The sequence below is a fragment of the Camellia sinensis genome, chromosome 5 (genome assembly GCF_055761805.1).
Source record: "Camellia sinensis isolate YWXY chromosome 5, ASM5576180v1, whole genome shotgun sequence".
NCBI classification, from domain to species: Eukaryota; Viridiplantae; Streptophyta; class Magnoliopsida; order Ericales; family Theaceae; genus Camellia; species Camellia sinensis.
The window spans coordinates 116,075,090-116,100,079 of record NC_138965.1 but is presented as its reverse complement, the minus strand read 5'-3'; the positions used below and the strand labels follow the sequence as shown (position 1 = coordinate 116,100,079).

Sequence of the window (24,990 nt, the reverse complement as noted above, 5' to 3'; positions counted from 1 at the left end):
GTAATAATTGTTTTTCCTTTTAGAAACAAAACATCAAATGATTTGAGTTGGGCCTCCAAAAGGCAGTGTGGAACTTTTATGCATCATTTCAAAGGAGAGAAAGAAAGAACAAAAACAATATTAAAGATGGAATAAGTGCACATTAGTAAATTACTGCACATTAGTAAATTATTGTTGTTTCATCGATAGTGAATTGATAAAGTAAGATAATTGCAAGTTAACTTTATACTAAAAAACGGTTTTGTAGTTTTTAAAAGCGAACAATTTCTCCCAGTTGAAAATTGGACAATATTTTCATTTATATATGATTAATAAATTTCTATATATGAATACGATGTCAGATGTTATATAAATTAAAGGAGCCTAGAATAATTATATTAAATTTGTAGAACTTTATGAACAATTAATAATTTATTCCAAATAAAATATATATTGTATATTAATTATTGATCAGAACCGACTCACGAGCTAACATTTCTGGTGGCCCAAGCCCGAAATTGTGCGATCATTTTGTTGACTATGACCTAAAACATTAAAGAAAAATTATAGGAGTGGGTAGATTTTGATTTTGATTTGATTCGTAGGTGTGTATTATAAAATTCTCTTTATTATTTTATGTGTTTGATTTTAATATTTTGAATTTATTTTTTTTTAAATTGAGTTTTTTTTTAATATTTTATTTTTATTTTTAGTGGATATTTTTAAAATTTTAAGCATTTTTTTTAAATTTTTTCAGATGCACCTAAAAAGTAAAATATTTGTAGAAAAATATTTTAAAAAATTGATAAATACACAAGAATACGAAAATTGTATTGAATTCTCATATTTTTAAAAAAATATTTTTGGCATTTAGTGAATTTTTTAAAAATTTTATTTTACTAATATTATACTTTTTAAATGTATTTATGTTAGGTATATCTAAAAATTAAAAAAAGTTGTTTAGAATATTTACAAATAATAATAATAATAATAAAAACAAAAAAAAAATGAAAAATAAAAAATTAATTTTCTAAAACGTGAATCCTAAAAATTCAAACCAAACAAGCTCCTTCTTATTTTAAGTTTAACTACTTGGATTTGTCAACTCACTTGATAGGGATGGAGTGTCATACTTGCAATACTTAGAGCATCTCTAATGGTGTATCAAAATTTTCATTAAATTTAAATAGAAATTTCGTTTGATATTAAGTGCTCCAACAAAGGTTTTTGAAGATTCATCAAAACACTGGTCAACAGGGCGGATGTGTCAGCCAGTTGATCGAGTAGTGTAAATTTTCACAATTTTTTGCCTTGCGGTGGTTATCTGAGGGTCGACTGGGCGGATGGCTGGCGGGGTCAACTGGCTAGTGTAATTTTTTTACAAATTTTTGCCTTGAGATGGTCATCCAGGAGACATCTAGAGAGACATTCAGGGGGTATCTGGTGGCGAAAATCAAACAGGGTATGAATAATGATTTGATGAAAAGCATATTGGTCCTTAGTTTGATGAAAAAAAAGTGAAATCCTAGATTTGATACCTATTTGATGAAATTGTTGGAGCAAGAAAAGTAGCCATCTTTCATCAAATTCAAATTTGATGATAGATTTGAGTAACCATCAGAGATAGTCTCATAGGAGTAAAACCTTCTTTTCAACTTATTTTAATGGTCATGTTAATCCATATAATTTCAATTTGCACAATTTTTGTAAGGCTTTGTTTGGAATGTGGGTTTGTTTTTTGTTTTTTTGTTTTTTTAGTTATTTTAGACTGGAGCTAAAAAATCTCATTTATGATGGACTTTTTGATTTTTTTGACTTTTGTGAGAGAAAAAATGTAATTATTATAATTTAGATGTGACATTTTTTAACTTAAGACTAAAAACTTTATTATCTTTTTGTGATTATTTTAGTCCCAACCTACCAAACCAGTGCTTAGTTTTTGTGGTTTGGATTTTGCTTATGTGGTGATTTTTTGATTTTTTATAAAATATATATATAAATAAATAAATGATGTGATAAAACAAGCAAATAAACTATTTATTTAGATTACCGATCAAAAAAAACTATTTATTTAGATTATTGTCAAATCTCCCCAAGTTTATCTCTTTTAAGTTTTACAGTGTAGTTTAAACCAGTCATTAAGGGCTTCTTCGTTTTCTTTTTAAATTAAAATTTTGAAATTATGCGTTTGACCATTATTTAATGCACATTTTAAGCAGTAAGAGCATCTCCAACGCTTAACTTCTTTTTTCATCAAATCTGATGAAAAAAATGACGATTTTTTCAATTTGATACGAGGCGCTCCAACGGTGAGCATCAAAGCAGAATTGGGGAAGTGGTCGACCGGTTTGGGCAATTTTTTTTTTTTTACCTGTTTGAACCTTTTTTGACCGGTTTGAACCTAGTTATTTCAAAGGGGTCAACCGGCCGGGCAACCGGTTGGTTGACCGGTGTACCACTTTCAACGATCAGTAACAGTGATTTGGTAAAATCTGTGTCTTGGTCTCAGTTTGATGTTTTGTTTGCTGAATTCTCATTTTGATATGACTTTGGTGCAACGGTTGGAGCTTGAAAAAGTAAATTTTTCATCAAAATTTGGATTTGATGCTGGGTTTGGTTCACCGTTGGAGATGGTATAAATAAACTAAAAATTACTAATCACCATATTGAAAATGCTAATAACAATCCTTTAGTTGTCATAATCATTGGAGAATATGTAAGAGCATCCACACCAACCTCTTTAAATTTTTAGTCAAATTAAAATTATTTTGTTATTTTAGCTAGTCACTTTTTAGCACCTACTGTATCAAACTCTCTATTCTAACTTATTTTTATTAAATATTATTTTCTTATTGTGTTTGTTAGTCTTTATTTGTTTATTAAATTGATAAGTTACTAGCCAAACAATTCTTAAAAAAAGTAAAAAATAAATAAATAAATAAAATTTGCCATTGACCGGTTGACTGGCCGGACGTCCGGCTGGACTTTCGGGCGGACATCCGGTAACACACAAGTAGCGATGAGCAGTGCCTCGCTTGTTCTAACAAGTTACTGTAGTTATCGTAAATTTTGACGAGTTGCAAACAAGTTTGATGTAGTTGATTTTTTAAAATTTATTAGTTAAAAAATGATTTGGAAGAGTTTGATGAGAATGCTCTAAAATAATATATTAAAATGTGTAAGGATGTATAAAAAAGTTGAAATATGTAAAAATTGTATTAACATATATTTTCATTTTGTGTTCTTGATGACAACTCAATGACTCTCATTAACATGTCCCTTATCATAAGGTTACAAGATTAGTACTTTTAACTTCCATTTATAAATGATCAACTTTTAATTTTGAATAATTTACATACTAACTTAAGTTTTTAGCTTGTTTTTGTGAACCTGTTTTCAAATTTGAGTTAATTTTTTTAAATATATTTTAATTCCGTTTAGATTAGATGATGCTAAAAATTAAATAAATTTTGAAAAAATTCCGTTAAATACAAAAAAAAAAAAAACTATTTTATGCCTAAAAAGCCCAAAATTAATGGATTTTTAGTTTAATCGAAGCTAAAAGATAGAAGGTTAAAATTTAAACATAAAAATCATAAAAAAATATTAAAACGACTGTGAATTTTAATGAGTTTTAAAATGTATTAAAAATTAATTTATTTATTAACAAGCTGAACTCAAATAAACTTTTAACGAATCAAATACAAGTCAAACTCAAATTGTTTATTTTGTTTATCACCCTTAACTAGGGTTGTAGAAATTGAAAGTATATGAACTGAAATTATACTCGCTCTGTCTCAAAATGTTAGTCTTTTATTCTATTTTTCATTATTTCAAAATATTAGTCTATTTTTAAAAATTAAAGATTAAAATAATATGAAAATCTTATTTTACCATTCTTTTAAATTCATTAACAACACAAAAAATATAATTATGACAATTAATATATTTTTTAAAAATATATTATCAAAGGATAATTTAAAAAAAATAATTTTTTATAATGTAATAATTATACTATTAATTTTTTTTAAAAAAATTGTTATTTTGAAACGGATGGAGCACAAGTAATTAACCCAACAGAAAAAATTAAAAAACAAAGAAAGAAATTGGGGTGAGCATGGTCCGGATTGGACTGGATTGAGGTAAAACCAAGACCAATCCGTTATCTACGGTTCCTGAAAAATTGGAACCAATCCAATCCGTTTAAATCATGGAACCAATCCAAACAAATCCATTTAAATACGGATTGGATCGGTTTAGGACCACGGATCCACATAATTAAATAACAAAAAATATATATATATATAACACTTTAATTTCAAAAAAATATAAATATAGCGTTATATTAGTTTCACAATAGCAATATGTTTTTCTATAATAGAGACACACTATTCTAGAATTTAAACAACTATAAGAAAACTGATTTTACCATAAGTATTTAGACCATTACAAATTAAAATTAAAAACTAACAAACAAAAGTAATAAAAGAAGATATTATACGGTTTTAGGTTTAAGTTTAGATTTTATATATAATAAGAGAAGATACTATGGGGGAGGATGTATAATAAAAATATAAACTATTTACATACGGTCCGGATCGATTCCAATCCGGAACCGTGGGATTCAATCCGGAACCAATCCGTGGACTACGAATTTTTAATTCTTCAATCCGAAATCAAACCGCGAATTCAAAAAATCAATCCAAATCTATTAAATTGAACTAGACTGAATCGGATTACGAATTTCACGAATTCTTTGCTCAACGCTAGAAAGAAAGCAGGGAGTCAATACATATCAGAGAAACATGTGATGAAAGAATTGTATTTGAATCTAGTGCCAAAAAAAAACAAAACATGAAATGGCATCCGTTGAAAAGTTCATCCTACGGCTGTTAACCAAACAATATTCAATGTGACGAATGCCAACCCAAACCCACGCTCTCAAATCCCCAACTTTAGCCTCAGAAATCTTCCAAATTACAACCCCCGCCATGCTAATAATAAACAAGCTCCAAAAAGCATATCCCAAATCTCCCAACGCAAGTTGGCACCGCCACTAGTCTGCTGGTTGGTGGTGACCACCGTGCCGGGTGGCGACGGAAAATCGGACGGCGTCGGAGGCTCGACGTAGGGCGGAGGAGGAGGCTGGTTGAGGCTCGGAGGGAGGCCGAGGCCGAGATTGACGAAGATCTGGAAGGCCATCCCTTGCTGGCACTGGATCGTATCGTCGGTGTCGGAGAAGAAGTAGTTCGTCCCTTGGCTCGTCAACGGCACGGGGATCACTATCGCCTGCCCGAACTGGTTGCTGCCTCCGCCGTAGTGGAACGTGTCGTTCGATGCGTCGTCCATGCTGCAGCTCTGGTAGGTCGTGTCGTTGATGGTTTGGACCACCGTCTGATTCGTATTTGTGTTGAATACTACACATTATCACAAATAGAGAAAAGTAAGGTCTGTTTGGTTGGCGAGAAACTAACAGAAAGGGTAGTCAATTATTGATGTTCTTAGGCATTTCGTTAAAAATGCAATTCAAATGGTTGTGAAACCTACTACTAGTTAGGATGTTTGGATTGTGAGAAAATGAGATGAAGCAACGGACTCGGAGATATAAATCAGGGCTAAGCAAAACAAAAATACTCCTATGAAAAACTGAACCTAGCAGAACAACAGAGGACTTAAAATCAATAGATTTTGTATGTTTTCATTCATTCTAACTGCAATCGAACAAATGGAAGATACATTTGACCTTGAATTGAGCAGATCATGAGAAGTAACGCAGTAAGTACAGATTAGGTAACTAAAAACTACTTAATTTTGCTTTCTATACCTGCATTTTCTCGGGAATCAAACAGAACTGATCTTAAAATCAATACGCGTTGAAATAGATCAGGAAACTTGCTCTCTCTGTACTTTTCCCCAAATTTTCTCGGTAAACAAACGACAGATCAAGCGAATGAGCAAAAAAAAAAAAAAAGTGTGGGAGCTTACTTAGATAGTCACCGAGATTGAAGGTTTGAGAGGCGGCCCAAGAAGTGTAATTAGTGGAGGAGGTGTTGGTGGTGGTGTTGAAGAACCATCCGGAGACGCCGCCGACGGTGTGGTTGGTGTATTGAGTGGCGGCGGGGGTGTCGGATGCGACGGCGGTGATTGAAAGAGCTATGACGGTTAGATATGCCATGGTCGCCATTGCCATGGCTTCTTGTTTGCCGGCCTTTGAATTTGAGTCTCTGATCTCAAAATTGAGGTGGGGTTCTACTTTGTCAAGATAGACTACAGGGTTTTATAAGATGGAAATCATGGAAGGTAGTTTCGCTTTTGCTGCGGTTAATTAATTGAATTTCTAAGTTCACATCTGTTTAACCTTAATTAATTAATTATAATCACCTTCTTGTTTTCATTTTTAAAAAAAATATTTTTCAAAAAATTTTATTTTCTTATTTTTTGTGTTTTTTTTTTTTTTGTTTTTACTGAATTTTTTAAATATTTTAAGTAATTTTTTTACTTTTTAGACACACCTAACATAAATATATTTAAAAAGTAAAAAAATTATTAAAAAAATCTTTTAAAAATTTACTAAATACCAAAAATATAAAAAAATACAAGAATTCAGTACATTTTTTATATTTTTATACATTTATTAATTTTTTAAAATATTTTTTCACAAATTTTTTACTTTTTAAATACATCTAAGTAAGGTGCATCTAAAAAAGTAAAAAAAAATGTTTAAAATTTAAAAAATATTCACTAAAAACAAAAAAACACGAAAACCAAAAAAATCAATTTTCAAAAAACTTAATCCAGAAAACTTAAACAAAAAACATTGAATGATATTCGTTTTAATAATTTAAATTATCTATTTTATGAGAAATTTTATTATACACCCTCTTATCATATATATCTCTAAGTTATGTCATTTTCTTATTTAGGTCTCGTTTGGCAAGTGGTTTTTTTAGTCAAAAAGTAAAAAAGTCACTAAAAAAATTAAAAAGCCAACAACTCATATCAAAAAGTCAAAGATTCTCTTTTCTCTCTACTTTTTGCACATCTTTTCGTAAAAAGTCAAAAATTCATCCCAAACATACTAATTTTTTTTAGCTCATATTTTAGTAAAATAGTTAAAAAGTTACTAAATTAACCTGTTCCTAAACGAGACCTTAGTTATAATTAATTTTTTTTATTTAATAATGATCTTATTTTAATTATATTTCACGAGACTTTAGTTATGCTCCAGTGTTATTATTATTATTATTATTATTATTATTATTATTATTATTTGTTGGGTGTTCAGGTTAGAAAATATGAAATCATATCATTTTCTTCTTTAATTATAGGTCTCGTTTGTTTTCAGAGGTAGAATGAAGGGAGTTTATAGTGAGGGGACTAAGTAAATTTGTGTTTATTTTGATGATAGTTGTAAGTGTAAGAATTGTTAAATTATTTTTATATAAAATAATAAAACAAATAAAAAAATATAAAAAATTAAACATTAATGTTAAAAAAAAAACTCCCAATATGTAAAAAATAAAAATAAAAATAAAATTTCTAATTCCCTAACTATTTTTCTAACACCACCTCCACCTCCACCTCCTCCATCCCAATTTCTCTTTCAACCTCCATCTTAATCTCATCTTCCATCCTAATCCGTTCCCTAACTCTACAAACAAACACAACACTAAATAACCTCACCTCTATCCTAATTCCCTCCCATCCTTTACATCCCAAAACAAACGAGGCCCTCAGGTATATACAATACACACCTTTTTAGAGGTGTACCATAGCCTTTCACTTATTTTATAAATCTTTCATAATATCATTAACAAAATTTTTGTTAAATTTAGATCAATAAAGTTTTAACTAAAATCTCACCAAACAACATAATGATCAAGCAATTGTGTTGAGGTTCTATATTTTGAAAGTTGGACTTCCTTGGAGTAAAAATAATGACAAAACAAATAAGAAAAAAGAGAGAAAGAAAAAGATGATGATGATGTAAATGATTGAATGAACAATCAAATATAAGTACATCAAGACTACTCCTATGTAGATTAGATTTACTCATTGGATAGAAAAGAAATAAAAATCAGGTCATGTATTGATTTGTTGGTCCTTTTTTACAATAGAGCCATCAATAGCAATTTATATAAAAAAAAAATGTAGGAAAAAATTTCTATTAATCATCATTTAACTACCCATATAACTTCCATTTTCTTACATTGGCATTTGTCCTCCATCTCTTGAATCTTCAAAATTTTACTTAGGGCTAGTTTGGCATGTACTAAATAAGTCAAAAAGTCAAAAAGTCACTATCTTATTTAAGTCACATCATCTTATTTAAATCACATCACCTCTCTAACACATCACATCAAACCCAACCCAAACCCACCAATAAGTCAAAAAATGCACTTTTTTAGGACATCCCAAACCAACCCTTAATTTCTCTTAACTTCTAAACCTAACATAGGATTGAGATTATTTGTTCAAAGATTCACAAGCCCATATTTGATTGCAAATGTTATTAATCAGATTATATGTACGGCTGTTTTTAATAATATATTTATTGTTAATTTTTTTTAGAGAGAAATGCGATAAAATAAAAATGTTACAATTATGGAATCGAAATAATTTATGAACGATTGAATCGTTAAAACAAGATCCGTGAAATGAAAAAATTCAACCTCGAAATCATTTCTTTAACGACAGAAGTCTCACTATCTAGATTGATGAGTGTTGCTCGGACCTGTAAAGTTCACTATATGTCTTGTTTTTATGATACAAATTGTTCATTTTATAAAATATTTTATGTATATTATTTACACAAAAAAATGTCATCAGTTCAATCTTTTGCATTTGTCACGAAAAAATAAAATAAAAATGAATATGTTTTAAAAATATACTTGTGGCATATTTTTTTAAAAATAAATGTAATAAATTATAATTATTAGTTTTTATATTATGAATGATATACCTGAACAATTTTATAAAATAAAAAATTTAAATTATCAAAACTTAAGTTGTGATAGCCTTATTAATCCGAACAAAACCCTTCCATCCAAATATATTGTAGACTAAGGGAAGCCAAAGCTTTCAGTAAAAATATCACAAATCTTGATGGATACGCATAGTTGTAGAATGAGGGAAGCCAAAGCTTTCAGTAAAAATATCACAAATCTTGATGGATATGCATAGTTGTACACTTGAGGCCAAAGTGAAAATTTTAATTGACTTTTATAATTATTTTGTAAATCAAAATCATATAACCTTTATAATTGATATGGGTAAGTCCATAAAGGATATAGCCTACCACTTGGGGCCCAATACATAATTCAAATACTAAAACCCAATGTTGCTGGAACTCAACATGGCATTAAGAACCAATGACATTTAAACACGTGGCAAGAGAAGGACAAGCCACATAAGTAGACAAAGATCCTGCAAAGTTATTGCACTGCACATCAACCATTAATGGAGTTCCTTACAGCATTTATTGCGATAACCCCTCCGCGTCGGGACAGAATGGCTTCACCATGAACAAGGTAAGCTAGAGCATAGATTTTTGGCCAAGGTGACAGGTCGGAAGGGACAACGAAATGATTAGCAGAGGATATAAGCAGGCATCGAAGATAAGGAAAATGTTAAGCTTTCTATCACTAATGTATCACTAATTTATCTTTACACTCCATCTCTCTTTCTAACTTGCTCGTCTGAGGGTTCGTTGGGGGACTTCCCGTTCCCCGTTGAACTCTTGTGCAGGTCTCTCTGTGGGCTTGGTATCTCGGGCACCGGTTTGGGAAGCGTGGATCAATTCGACCCGTTCCATCTGGAACACGCTGTATCATCAGTTGGCGCCGTTTGTGGGAATCCTGTTGCTCCGCGCGCCAGTTGTGCTCATTGTCGCCAGAGACCCCTTCCCAATAACCTCTTCCTGCCACCTACCAAGGTAGATGGTCACAACTAGATCCATGGCTTCTCACCACAATGTTGCCGACCACCAAGCCGACCCTCCCAATCCAAACAACCACCGCAGTATTTCACAGAACTTACCAACAGCATCAACCGCTTAGCAAAGCAAAACCAAGCCCTGATCAATGCTTTGCTTCAAAGAGACCTTCCCATCCCTCCTCCTCCACCTCAAGATATCCCACCCAACCAAGAACGAGCCCCGAGCCATCCTATCCAACAGCCCTACCCACCCAACTTGGAAAGCTTGCGACCCTCTCCCCCAGATATGAACCCACCACCCCAGGTCCCACATCTATCGGTCTAGACACCCACACCCGAGGGAGAGGCCAGTAGTGTCCAGCCTCCGCTACATTCCGGTGGTGACAACGTTCCTCTCTGGGATGCAAAACTTCGAGCCATGAAGCTCCAGTTCCAAGGAGTCATGTAGAACATACAGAATAAACCATCTACCACAGCTAACTCACCGTTCGTTGCCTCCATCAAGGACAAACCCTTACCTCCTAAGTTCAAAATGCCCTCGCTCGGCTCTTTCAACGGCACAACGGACCCGGTCGACCATTTGGAAACTTACATGACCCTCATGGTCCTCCATGTATTCCCTGACGAGATCATGTGTCGGGCTTTCCCCGTAACACTTAAGGGGTCGGCTCGACTCTGGTTTAGTCAACTGCCAACAGACTCTGTCTCCACTTTCCAGCACCTAAGTGACTCATTTCTCAGCCATTTCATTAGTGCCCAGCACCAGCGGCGTCTGGCAACCCAGCTCCTCAACATCCGTCAGACCGAGGGGGAGTCGCTGCGCAGCTTCGTCACTCGCTTCAACATCGAAGCCCTACAGGTAGCGAAAAAAGATGACAAGGTCATCCTCACGGCTTTCATAGCCGGTCTACGATCATCTGATTTCCTTTTTTCCCTCTCCAAAAACCCCCCGACCTCCATGGCAACCCTACTTTCCAAAGCCCAAAAATACATGAACGCTGAAGATTTCCTAGCCGCCCGACAAGATCCTACAGCCAAAAACCCGACCCCTAAAGAGAAGATAAAGGACTCTGAAACCAGAAACACCCAGTACACTCACCAAACACCTCAGTATACCGATCGACCAGCTCGAGCCGACCGGTCGGCGCCAACTAGACCGCCCGGCCGGTTCGAACAATATACACCCTTAAATTCCCCCATGGAACAAGTCCTGACCCTGATCCAACGAGATTATCCCCTAGAATGGCCCCAACCGTCACGGTCTCCTTCCAACCAGCGAGACCAGTTCAAATACTACCGCTTTCATCAAGACCATGGCCATAATACGGAGGAGTGTGTTAACCTCAAAGACCAGGTCGAGGGCTTGATACCTCAGAGACGTCTCAGTCGGTTCACGGAAGCCTGCCCTCAGCAAAGGCAAATGATTGAACCTATCAGAAACAACCGCCGGCGCACTCCTCCTCGACAACTCGCACAACCTAACCAAGGTCATGATCGCCCTCCACAGCAACCCTGGGCACAAGGTAACCCTGCCCCCTTGTTGGAGAGATCAGAGTTATTGTTGGCGGGCTTGCTTGTGGAGGACCATCCTGCTCGGCTCAGCGGGCGGAATTCAGAAAAATAAGGTAGGGCTCAGACAAAGAAGTTGCCACATTGGACCGCCCTTCCAAACAGCCCAAGCAGTGGATGGAGCCCATCACCTTTACGGAGGCCGACTGCACAAGCATCCATTACCCCCATGATGACCGCCTCATCATCTCTACCCTCCTCTCCAATTACAAAGTCAGACGGGTTCTTGTCGACAACGGTAGTTCTTTAGAGATCATCTTCCTAAATGCCTTTTGCTAGCTCAAGGTCTGGGAAGAAAGTCTGTCTCCTCTCCAAACCCCATTGGTCGGTTTTACTAGAGATCGGGTGACCTCCATAGGCTCCATCGATCTTCTCATCACAATCGGAGAATACCCACGGCAGATCACAAAGTTGCTCACCTTCCTCGTCGTCGATTATCCCTTTGCTTACAACATTATCCTCGGCCACACAGCCCTAAATGCTTTTCAAGCTGTCACATCCACTTTCCATCTTGCCGTCAAATTCCCTACCGACCTTGGGGTCGGTATGGTAAGGGAAGAGCAGACCGTGGCCAGAGAATGTTACGCCACTTCACTTAAAGAGGTTAAGCTAAAGAAGGCTATGATCATTGAAGGACTCGACGTCAGAGACGAAGACGAGCTGGTCAGAGGGGAACCAGTGGAAGAGCTTATCGAGGTCCTCATCGATCCCACCAACCCGACAAAAACAGCCAAGATCAGCAGCCAACTATCCCCTCAAGCCAAGGCCGATCTTACAACCCTCCTGACTGAACACAATGATGTGTTTGCCTAGACCCATTCCGACATGCCGGGTATCAATCCATCCTTCATCACTCATCGTTTGAGTATCGAACCCCATTTCTGATCCTTCCACCAGAAACAGCGCATCTTCCACTGATAACGCAACGCTTTTATTGTCTCTAAGGTAGATAAGCTACTGGCGGCACAGTTTGTCAAGAACGTGGACTACCCCAGGTGGCTGTCGAATGTGGTCTTGGTCCGTACAAACAACGGTAAATGACGACTTTGCGTCGATTACTCCGACCTCAATCGAGCTTGCCTCAAAGACAGTTATCCCTTTCCTCGCGTAGATCTGCTTGTTGACGCCGCAGTCGGTCATCAAATGCTCAGCTTCATGGATGCCTTCTCTAGGTACAACCAAATTCTGATGCACCCATTTGACTAGGAACACACGTCCTTCATTACTGATTGGGGAACCTACCATTATTGTGTCATGCCATTTGTGTTGAAAAATACCGGAGCCACTTACCAACGGTTGGTCAACGCCGTCTTTCGTCATCAGATAGGCCGGAACATAGAAGTATACGTCGATGACATGCTAGTCAAGGGCAAACTCTCCACTGATCATCTGGCCGACCTGTGAGAGACCTTTGGCACCCTATGAAAGTATCAAATGAAGCTCAATCTGAAGAAATGCGCCTTCGGCGTAAGATCTGGGAAGTTCTTGGGTTTCATGGTCAGTCAGCGGGGCATCGAAGCTAACCCTGAAAAGATCAAGGCCTTAATAGAAATGTAGTCACCCAAAATGGTTAAGGAGGTTCAGAGGCTTACTGGCAGAGTCGCCGCCCTCAACCGTTTCATTTCCCGCGCAACGGACAAGTGCCTCCCCTTCTTCAAAGTCTTTCGACAGACTTTCAAGTGGACAACAGAATCCGAAGTGGCTTTCCAACAATTGAAGCAGTGCATGACCAACCCCCCTTACTCTCCCAGGCGCTCACGGGTGAGCCCCTTTTTCTCTATCTAGCCGTATCAAGCACTGCAGTCAGTGCGACCCTCATCAGGGAGGACGGTTCAGTACAGCGCCCGAACCGCCTCAAGACGACTTCGTCCTTACTTCCAAGCCCACTCCATAGTGGTCCTCACTGACCAACCTTTGAAGAAGATAATGCAACAACCAGAGCTATCCGGCAGACTTATGCAATGGTCGGTGGAGCTGAGCCAATTTGACTTCTCCTACCAACCTCGAACGGTGATTAAAGGGCAGGCTATTGCCGATTTTATCTTGAAATTCACTAATCCCACTCCAACCACGGCCCCCCCGCCCCCGCAATCCCACACTGGGGCAGAAGACCCCCACTCTTGGACCCTCAACGTCGACGAATCATCTCGCAAAGAAGGCAGTGGGGCTGGTCTCATCTTCACCGCCTCCGAGGGTGGTTATTTCAAGTGTGCTCTCTGTTTCTTGTTCGACGCAAGCAATAATGAGGCTGAATATGAGGCATTGATAGCAGGTCTCCGCCTAGCCAGAGACATTGGTGTCAGCTATATCTAGGTGTTTAGCGATTCCAAGCTCATTGTCGGACAAATCACGGGGGAATTTGATTCCAAGAAAGACACAATGCGAGCTTATAGGGATATTGCACTCCCCCTTGCTCGCCTCTTCAACATTTTCCACATCAAGCACATCCCTCGGACGGAAAACTCTAAGGCAGATGAAATGGCTTAATTAGCTTATGCCGACTAGTCAGACCTTAGCCACGGCGTCCGCCTTGAATACCTGGTTCACCCTGCCATCTCCCCACAACAACAGCAAGTCCACTTCCTCCAAAATGAACCTATTCCATGGGCGGCAGATATCCTGCTATTTTTGACAAATGGGGAATTGCCTGCCGACAAACACCAGGCCGCCAAGGTCAGGGCCCGATTGTCCAACTACATTCTTATCAGTGGCCTCTTGTACAAACGTGGCTTTTCACGTCCATACCTGAGATGCCTCAATCCTGCTCAAGCGACCTACATGATGAGGGAAGTCCACGAGGGTGTCTATGGTAATCATTCGGGTGCCAGGTCACTAGCCCACAAAATACTTCGCACTGGTTACTTCTGGCCTACTCTCAATCAAGATGCCACTGAATTCGTGCTTACATGTGATAAGTGCCAACGCTTTGCCAACATCCCTCATGCTCCTCCGACAGAATTGATCACACTTTGCAGTCTTTACCCATTCGCCAAATGGGGGATCGACTTAGTTGGCCCATTGCCCACCGGCCGTGGCCAAACCAAATTCGCAATCGTCGCCATTGATTACTTCACTAAATGGGTGAAGACGGAACCCCTCGCCACAATTACCGAGCGGAACATAACCAGATTCATCTGGCAGTCGATCGTGTGTCGATTTGACATCCCTTAAGCCATCGTCTCTGACAACGGCAAACAATTCGACAATGCCAAGTTCAGGAATATCTGTGTAGAACTTCAAATCCAGCTATGTTTCTCTTTCCCAGGTCATCCCCAAGCCAACGGCCAAGTTGAGGTTACTAACCGTTCTCTTTTGAAGATCATCAAAACTAAGTTAGAAGTTGCTAATGGACTCTGGGTTGAGGAATTACCAAACGTACTCTGGTCCTACCGCACTACTGCCCGAACCCCTACTGGGGAGACCTTTTTTTGCTTAACATATGGTGCTGAGGCGGTCATCCTAGTGGAAATCGGTCTACCTATCCCGAGGGTTCTGCATTCGAGTCTAGAACTAACTGAAGAACTGCGTCGGGCAGACTTAGACTTAATTGAAGAGCTCCGAGAGACCACTGTTGTCAAGCGGGCCTCATATCAACAGAAAATGAGAACACACTACAACCGCAAAGTCCGACTGAGGTAGTTCGCCGTGGGGGACCTTGTTTTGCGCGAAGCAACTTTTGCCACCAAAAATTCGACGGAGGGCAAGCTGGCAGCCAAGTGGAAGGGACCTTACGTCCGGGCACTTACCGACTTCAGGACATGGAAGGTCGAGATCACCCCCATCCATGGAACGCCGAGCACTTGAAGCGTTATTTTTAATAAAAGCCCTATTTTTGTATTGATCAATTACTGTATGTTCGTTTTGACAATCTACACACTTGGATGTTTTTGTCCTTTTCTTACATGGTGTAAATTTGTGATCAATGGGCCCCGTTTTAAATGACAACGATCTTATATGTCAGTTATCTATGTGGTAATTCAATAACACCCTGCTTGCAGCCTCAGCTAGACTGAGTTACTTAAAGCCTCAGCCAGACTGAGCACAAAGGGCTCAGACAGACTAAGTTACTTAAAACCTCAGCCAACTGAGTCACTTAAAGCCTCAGCCAGACTGAGCACGAAGGGCTCAGCCAGACTGAGTTACTTAAAGCCTCAGCCAGACTAAGCATGAAGGGCTCAGCCAGACTGAGTCACTTGAAGCCTCAGCCAGAATGAGCACGAAAGGCTCAGCCAGATTGAGTTAAATATGGCTCAAGCCAAACTGAGCACGAATGAAGAGTTCGGCCAAGGCCATTCTTGCAACTTCATGATTGTAGCATAGTTGCCATACTTAGTTAAAATCCAGCTCTACAAGAAATAAAGACAACAGCATGAAAAAGCACAACTCATTATTTTATTTACAAACTTCACTACAGAAATTACACGACCAAAAGCAAAAAAAAAAACAAAAAAACAAAAAAAAAACAACAACAATTTTTTTATTTATTTACATCAATCATTCATCCTCGCTCGAGGCAAGGTCTTCTTCGTCAAACCCCTCGTCTAGGGGGGTCTGGGCCACATTGTCTTCATCTATTCTCACATTGTTGACGTCCAAGTCTGGGAACAACTCTTCTGCTTTATGCTTAAAAGTCTTCCAGCCGCTGTCCCAGAACTCAGCCATCTCATACTTGTAGAAGTCCGACCGCTGGAAGCTCTGGATCACTTCCTCTTCACTCCTACTTCCAGCGGTCGCTCCCGACAGGCCAGCCCCCTATCCCCCTCTCTCGCCAAGTTGCTGGCGATAGAGGCATCAATGGCCATCTGGAAGTCGGCGGACCCCTTGAACTGCTCTACCGCTACAACACATAGGTCGGGGTACGCCGCCCTCTCAGATGCCAACTTGGCCCTCTTTTCTTCCAAGGTTTTCTCCAACCTCGCCTTCTCAACTACTGACTTAGCCCGCTCGTTTGCCAGCGCCCTCTCCAACTCAGCGATCTTCTGATTGGCTTCCTCATTTTCTTTTATCGACTGAGCGCACAGATCTTCATTACAGACCATGGCCTCATCCCACCTTTCGTTGGCACCGGTGCAAACTTTCTGGGCCTCTTTCAGCTTCTTCTGCTCGCCAGCCAACTGGAACTCGAGCGACACCACCTTGCGGCGTTCCGTCACTAGCTCTATCTTGGTCGCGAGCAGCTCAGCATTAGCACGACCTACTGAATAGCCCTGCACCATTGCCAACACCTCCTTCTTCTTGGCTTTCTGGGCCTCTTTCAGCCCCCTAACACACGCCTTTCGCGCGACTTTCCTCCAGTCCCTGGTCTCCCTCCTTAAACTTTCAAGTTGGACCTCCACCTCCTCCAACTTTGCCTTCAGTGGCCTAACTTCGCCTTTTGCGCACGCCGCTTTGTTCAGTAAGGCTCCTGCTAAGGCCGTCGCCTCCATCTGGGCTGAGCACAGCCCCCTTAGCAGTTCGGCCTCTGTGAAACTTGCCATCGAACGCACGGCCGCGTCCTCCACTACTCCCAAGAGTCGATCTGCAGCAGTCCTGGCTTCACCTCCTTCTCCCTCCAGTCGCCCAGACACTGCTGGATTGTGGTAAATGGCGGTCTTCAACTTGGCCCTCCTTCCTTCTCCTTGGGGCACAGGACCCCGCTTGGGCTGTTGCTCTGTCCCTTGCACAGGGTTAGTTAGCCCACATTTCACTTGTGTTTCGGGGCCCAGGGCACTCTCTATCTCCTTCACTGTTCCCTCCACCTCCACTTTAGGGGTCCCCTCTGTCATCCCCTCTTTCATCCTCTTTAAGGCTGGCCCCTCCTCCTGTAGACGTCCCCGAACGCCCCGGGAGGGAAATCCCGTTCTGTTCATTTGGGGTCACTACAGCTCAGGACTCTCAAATTGTCACGGTTCTAAATCTGAACCATAGAGTCCAAATCCGGAAAATCGTTTTGAGAAAATAGATTTTTGAAAGGAGTGCCAAACATGGACTGCTTTGCCAGATACAGAGTCGCCACCTAAATATTTTATTTTGAAAAATTTAAGAAACCCTGACTCGTTGCCTAAGGCCACGTGTCCGTCATCACCAAAGTTGCCTCGGCTTGGGAACTTGGGTACGATTGGGGAAGGTCACTTCGTGAGCACCCCCGCTCGCCCGATCAAAGATCGGCCTCTACTAACCATGATATCTATTTTTGAAAATATTATGTGTTCTTATTCCGGTTATTAGCCTAGATTTACTATGTGATGCGCACAGCATACAAGTATAGACTGGGTCGCCTGAATTGGAATAAAACATTTCCTGTTTGTTTGTTTGAAAATGGTTTGATGGTGCTACTCGCAAGTAGGCTAAGACGTGGATTTGCCACCCTCGGGTGGGCTTAGAAAACATGATTTTGCCACTATCTAGTGGGCTTAAAACTCACAATCAATGATTTGTTCCAATCCAAACAACCCAACCTTCACCCACAGGCATTCAGGCATATATATCACATAAGCAATTGGCCTCATGGTAAGCATGCTATCATGGCAGTCACTCACACGCATGCAAGGATGCTAAAGCATAAAACTTACCGAGTACTCCAAGCCAAAACAAAAGCTATGTTAGAAATCCATGCATGATCCTAACTATACAGAAATGCCTAATGCAACACATGCAAAATGCAACTATAGCAGGCTCGGCTATTCTAAACATGGCATATGAGATGCAACAGCTAACAAGTACTCAACTTTGAAATTGAAATACAAATGCAGTTAGTATGATGCGCCGAGCCCGGTGCATGCAAAACAGATGAATGAATGAATGCAAACATGCTATCATACTGTATGCTAATTGAAACATGCCCTAATCTAACCATCATAAGCGGGTAAATAAAAGGGAGAAAGACGTGGGGTTGGAAGACATACATCACACACACGCACACTTACTACAATTTTTCCCTCGCACAGAGGGTCCAAATAAATATACAGTCCCGAATAAATAATTACAGTCCAAATAATTACAAAATCCTAATTAAATTTACAAATTAATCTAGGAAAGCTATAAACTGGCATGCAAGCCAGGGACTGCCTTGACTCTAATGAATGATGTATGTTTGGGCTGCCTTGCGCGGAAATCCACTGGGATGCCCCAATTAGCCTCTGTTTGCAATTTATTCTTGGAATGCGTGCCAAGCTCTGGAAGGCTGCTGATTCTTGATTTGCTGTAACAGAGAGCAAGAAAGGGGCATGGCAATGTATTTTCACAAATGTATGCATGCCTCGATCCTCGTGCCACCAATCACGCATCTTGATACATGATGGCCGAGGAATCGAATTGTGCAACTCAATATGGAATGAATGCACATGAAAACAAAGCAAAACCTAGACTCCATCATGGATAATCCGGAGTGTCGGCGACTGGGAATTGAGACACGTTCCGTCACTCGGAGTATGAAACGTACCTCGTTTCCCGTGCTCAGGCTAACACCTATCCCAAGCACAATGCAATATGCATGATATGCATGAAATGCAACTAAGATACAACCTAACATGCACAATGCTATGAAATGGCATACACGATGCACGAGGTAACATGGCATACACAATGCGCTAACATACAACCTAGCATACGCAATGCTATGGAATGAAATGGCATACACAATGCACGAGGTAACATGGCATACACAATGCGCTAACATACAACCTAGCATACGCAATGCTATGGAATGAAATGACATACACAATGCATAATGGACTTACACCAACATGAGTGGACCTCAGCCACACTCACATAAGAGGCCATAAGATGAAAATGAGACAACTCGAGATGCGTGCACACGTGCACGCAAACCGAGGACCGAACCTAAGGCACGAATGCCACTCTACCAAGGCATGGCAAGGCATGGAATATGATATACTAGCATGCAAATTTCAGCGCTAAAATATGACCCGAAATAGCCCCGAATCATGACAATATAGCACCTGATGCATGAAATGGTCCCGAAATGCAAGATTAAGCACATGAAATGACTTGTAGCTACATCAAGCATGCATTATTTGATCATGACATGGGAAGAAAGATTCAATTCAGTCCCAAAATAAGCACATTCACAGTTCTAAGCAGGGCCAAACAGCAAACACAAATAGGGCTAAACCGATGCGCAAAAATGGCCCTAAATGTGAGATAAAGAAGCAAGCCACAGCTGCTGGCCCCAAACAGATGATGGCCCTTCAACAATGTTGAAGAGGGGCCCAAAATATGACCTTTTATAGTTTATCACAGAGCCAAAAACAGTGTACAAGAATGCTCAAAATGCTATGCAAAATAAGGCCAAAAAGAGAGTTATAACACAAAGTATTTAAAGGATGCCTCAAACAATGAAAGAACCTTAATGAAACATGAAGAGAGAGTCAAAATAAGGTCATTTTTAGTTCGGACCAGAGTCCAAAAACAGAAGCATAAGAGGCTAACAAATCATGCAAAAATGGAGCCAAAAGAGAGATATAATGGCAAGTGATAAATGAAAGCCTCAAACAGAAATGAGCCCTTCAACAATGTTGAAGAAGGGCTCAAAATAAGCCACTTTTCTGTTCATGACAGAGCTCAAAACAGTTTATACATAGGCCAAAAATACTACACAAGAAGATGGCATACAAGGGAGATAATGAAGCAAGTGCAACAAGGAGACCTTAAACAGGTAAATACCCTTAAAAAAACGTGAAAAATAGCTCAAAATAAGCCTAGTTCCAGTTAGGGTCGGAGCCCAAAACAGCAAGAAAGTGTGGCTTAGAAAGCATGCAAAATATGGACCAAAAGAAGGGAAATAGAACTTACCCTTGAAGACCAATCTTTTGGCAACTCTTGGCTTAAGTTTGGGAGTCCTTCACCTCTAGAAATCAGCTTCAACCTGCTGGAATGGAAGATGGGGATGTGGTGCTATGAGGTGTAGTGTAAAATGGTGTAGGGTTTGAAGGATTTTGGTGTTTGGAGTAGAGAGGGAGAGAGATGTAATGCAAGAGCCTTAGGGGAATTTTTGTAACCCTCAAACCAGCAGCTGGAGCTGATATTATATAGACAAAAGGGGGGAAAAAAAGGGGGGAAAGAAATGGAGGAAAATGAATCAAGTTTCCCCCTAAAAGGCCAAACCCTCGGACATAAGGCCTAGAGGAAAACAAAATTCACTTCTAGGACACACTTGGGGAGGGGTTTATGGCCGGCTAGCTAAAAAGGGCAAAAAATTCATTTCACCAGCTAGGTGGCCGGCCTGCTAGATTTTCTGGCCGGCCAGCTACTTTCAGGATAAAAAAATGGGCTGCTGGAAAGAAAAGTGGCCGGTGGGTGATTGGGAAGTCCAATGGTGGCCATTCAAGTGTCCAAATTGAAGCCCCATAAGTTATCTTTCCAATGGAGCAAACCTTGCATTAAAATTCCTCCTGTGGAAAAAGTTATGCCAGTTTCCGTGAAGCCGTGCAGATTTGGTCCCAACCGGAGTGATGCCCTACTTCAATCAACTATATGTCCCTCGTCCGGAATTGGATTTAGGAGATTCTTGAGTGAAAAATGAAGCCCCAGAAGTATTATTTCCAACGGTGGTGGCCTCATAGCTTGATTCCAAGTGTGCAAATGAATAGGCCCGATTTGGCGAGGGCTGCTCGACTCTTCCTTAACGGTTCATGCCCATTTTCTCCCCCAACTGGATTTCTTCCCTCTTCTCCTCTTTTCTTCAACTTCAAACCCCTAAGTAAGGTGTTTTGAAAGATTCTTCAAAGATTTAATCTCTCTTTCATTCATTTCCACTTTGTCCTTGCTCGGTTTACCGAAAAGCACAACATTTGACAAAATGCAAGCCTCGGAACATCGTAAAAACTTTATTTCAAAAACGTTTTGAAAGAGAGGGTTTGGAGGTCTAAAATATTTTGATCAAGATTGTTTCGGTCCAAAAAGGGGTATGAAGTTGAGCTTTGACTCTCTTCTTGCCGAAGAAACTGAACCTTTCCCTGCACACCTTTCTCCACCATATAAACCATCAGTCACGTCCAAGTCTTAAAGGTAGTAAAAAATGGGGTGTCTACAGTTGCCCCTCTTTGACAGAACTCGGAAGTCAAGAAGTGACGGGAGTGAATGTCAAAGCCTAGAGACGACCCATTTTTGACAAGGCCGAAGACTTGGACAAACAAACAAAATATAGATAAATGGTTGTGCCCGCAGGCTGCCTACGTATCCCTTTGCAAGGAATCAAACCAGCGTAGTTCAGGGGCAGGATGCAAAATGATATGCAGAAATATTTTGAAGATTGTACTTATACGCTACGCGAAGCCAATTTGATAATTGGACTTATACGCTACGCGAAGCCGGTTTGATAATTGGACTTATACGCTATGCGAAGCCGGTTTGATAATTGGACTTATACGCTACGCGAAGCCGGTTTGAAAATTGGAGGATTAATGCAATGCACTGTAATGTAATAACTGAAATGCAATGTAATAGCTAGGAAATGAAGGTACCTCACAGGGGCAATTGACAATGACTTACCTCATGCTGCTGGGGATCTCCCGCTTCTTCTAAGTTGAACCACAGGTACTACTTTTCTCCCTGACTATGGTTGCAGCTTTCCCTATTCTCCAACAGGGTGACAGACTAGGTTGGATCAGTATCCAGAATTGAGGTGCTATAGACACCCCATTTTTGACCGTCCTCAAGACTTGGACGTCACCGTTTGAACACTCGGTGATCATCCATGTTTGTGTTCGTTTGGAGTTCCCGGAGGTCTCGGCTACGCGCCTTGTCTCAGGATCTCCGAACTCGACCGTTTAGTGTCTGGTTTTGCACCAAACACTTGTGTTTTGCCTTGGAAGGGCAGGGTAGGGCTTGTGGACCATCCCCACCCACCACCGGCAGTGGCTAGAGGCCACTGGCTGGTTTTTGATGCCACCGGCAATGTATATTGCCGGCCGGCACTATTTGTTGCTGGTCAGCACTATTTAGTGCCGGCCGGCACTCCTTTTGGCCAAGATGGCATTTTTGGCCGGCCGACTACTGTGCATCTGCTTTTGCAGATATTTTAAGACAGCTGTCTTGCTTTTTGCTCCCCTCCATACACGTGTATGGAGGGATCTCCCTCTTATGAAGCTTGTCTTGTAAGCTTTACAAGACAAGAAGTGCCATAAAGGGAGGGGTTGGTCTCTTGGCTAGGAGGTTAGAGACTTAAGATATTTTGAGAGCTTAGACAGCCATTGTTAGGGTTTGAGTTCTAGGGTTAGGGTTAGGGTTAGATACACACTCTATCTCTCTTTCCCTCTCTTTTGTGCTCTTGTGTGTGTTTTAGTCCATACTATTGTACACAAGCACCTAGTGTTTCACCTTCCTCTTGGAACTGAGGTTCTAAAGGACTGATTTTGAGGTTTTGGTGTTGGATTCAAGCTAAGGAAGGCCATTGGAGCATCATTGTTGAAGAAGGCTTCAAGGGTAAGAATCTCACCCCTTTTTACCCCATTTTTGCATTGTATTTCTACCTATCTTAAATTCGTTTTTGAGCTTAGTATATAATACAAAAAAGTTCTGTTTTTAAGCCCTCTTGGTTGTTTATTAAGAGTGTTTTGTGGTTTGGGTAAGTTTGAACACCCTTAGGCCTTAAAAGGCCTCATTTTGTGCCCTTTTGTGCTAGCTCCGGGATTTTGGTGTTGGGGTCCCTTCACCACTGAAATCTTGAGGGATTTCAGTGGTGAAGGTGATGCCTTGAAGTCCCAAGAAGGAGAGGGCCACCCCCTCTCCTTGTTGTCCTTGAAAATGGCATGTTTTGGTCTCTAAAGGGAGCCTATGCTTGAGTGTGTGTTGAGCATGTTTAGACTGTTTTTCATACTTATATATCCATAATATAACATGATTTTAAATTGGTTTTGGTACTTCATGCATGCTTAGCATAGTTGCCTTGTAATGCCATGTTATTGCCTCAATGTGCCTTAGGTTGTTAACCTTTGTTGGAGCATGTTTTAGGCTTAGTCTTGTGAAGATTTTGTGCATGTTTTGCCCTGTTCTAGGTCTGTCCTAGGTTGTTTGGGTTGAATTTGGCATGCATCATATAGCCCCTTTGCATTCCGGCTTGTTGGCCTTAAGTATGTGAATGTATAGCATGCCATCCTTGCATTGTTTTGGTGATTTGGGACCATCCACTATGCCATTTCAGACCTTATTGTATGCTTGAGAGCTCGCATTTGATGTCCCTTTAATGCCTTGTGAGGTTGTCATCTCATGCTCCATGTTTTGGTGTTTATGCATGCCTTTGTTTTTGAGTCATTTGGATGCCATCTAAGTGGTCCTTAGGCCTTGTATTAATGTCCCAAAACTCTGTTTTTGGTCAATAAGTTCATGCCATGTTTGGGCTTGCTAAGTGTAGTTCAATACTCCATTGGTTTGTTTTGAGCACTTAGGCCATTTGTTGCATGCTTGGCTTGATTTGTTGCTTGGTTTGACACCATGTTTTAGCATGATTTTAGAGCTCATATTGCATGCTAATTGTCCATGAAATCTCTTGTCGGGTGTGCTTGAATGTTGCTTGCTTAATGCTTAAGGTTTGGACCATAACATGTGTATGTGTGCATGTGTGTTTAGCCTCCATTTTTGGGCATTTTGGCTACTGTTTTGGGCCCTATTAGAGCTGCCCAAATCATGTTTGAGACCACCTTTCCATTGGCTAGCATTGCCTCATGTTTGCTTGTGTGCTTGCATAAGTGCCTCGCCATGCCATGTTGCATCCTTAGCTTGCATGCTTAGGTTGCATTGCATCTTGCATGCGTGCCTTGTTCCTTGACTTAGTGATAGGAATTGGGCCTTGTTTGGTTTGATTTGGTTTGCATGCATTTGAAATCAAAGTTGCATACTTGGTTCTTTGGGCCATCATGCATGGAAATGCGTGATTGGTGGTCCGAGAATCGAGGCACATGCCCCTTTGAGTCATTATCATGATAAGGGACATGGTTGGTGCATATATGCCTTGAATTGTGCTGCCATGCTTTGCCTTGCCCTCTGTTGCTGTCATTTGCAGATTCTGCAGGAACACTCTGCCGATCGGCAGTGTAAGGTGCCGACCGGCAACAATTCCTCTGCCGACAGCTTCATTTTGTGCCGATGGCCACACACCACTGCCGGTGGTAATTCCACTCAGCCGGTGGCACTCCCCAGTGTCCAGGGATGCAGTCCTGAGGTTTTGACAGCCTCCAGAGGAGTGAAGGAAGGAAAACAGAAGCAACCTATGCATGGCGGCGCGTTTCCCGAGGCATCCTTCCTGTTTTCTTAGTTTTAGTTAATTTGTTTAGTTGATTAGGCAATTTGTAATTATTAATTAGCTTGCGTAGTTAATTAATTTGTAATATTTATTTGGTCCCTCCGAGTGAGGGCAAATCTGTAATAAGTGTGCGTGAGTGTGTGTATGTCTTCCAACCTCACGTCTTTCTTCCCTTTTATTTACCTGCTTATGATGGTAGATTAGGGCACGTTTAATTTAGCATACCTTATGCTATGCATGTGTGCATCCATGCATTTGTATTGCAT

The 24,990-nt window shown here is 40.3% G+C and overlaps 1 protein-coding gene across 1 annotated transcript; it reads right to left on the bottom strand.

Annotated features, from left to right (window-relative positions):
* Positions 1 to 4,772: 4,772 nt before the first annotated feature.
* LOC114321019 (early nodulin-like protein 18) lies at positions 4,773 to 6,330 on the bottom strand. The gene is made up of 2 exons (XM_028268149.2): positions 5,965 to 6,330; positions 4,773 to 5,396 (listed from the first exon to the last, which is right to left on the bottom strand). The coding sequence occupies exons 1-2, from the start codon at positions 6,167 to 6,169 to the stop codon at positions 4,957 to 4,959; spliced, it is 645 nt and encodes a 214-aa protein (XP_028123950.2). The 5' UTR covers positions 6,170 to 6,330; the 3' UTR covers positions 4,773 to 4,956.
* Positions 6,331 to 24,990: the final 18,660 nt, after the last annotated feature.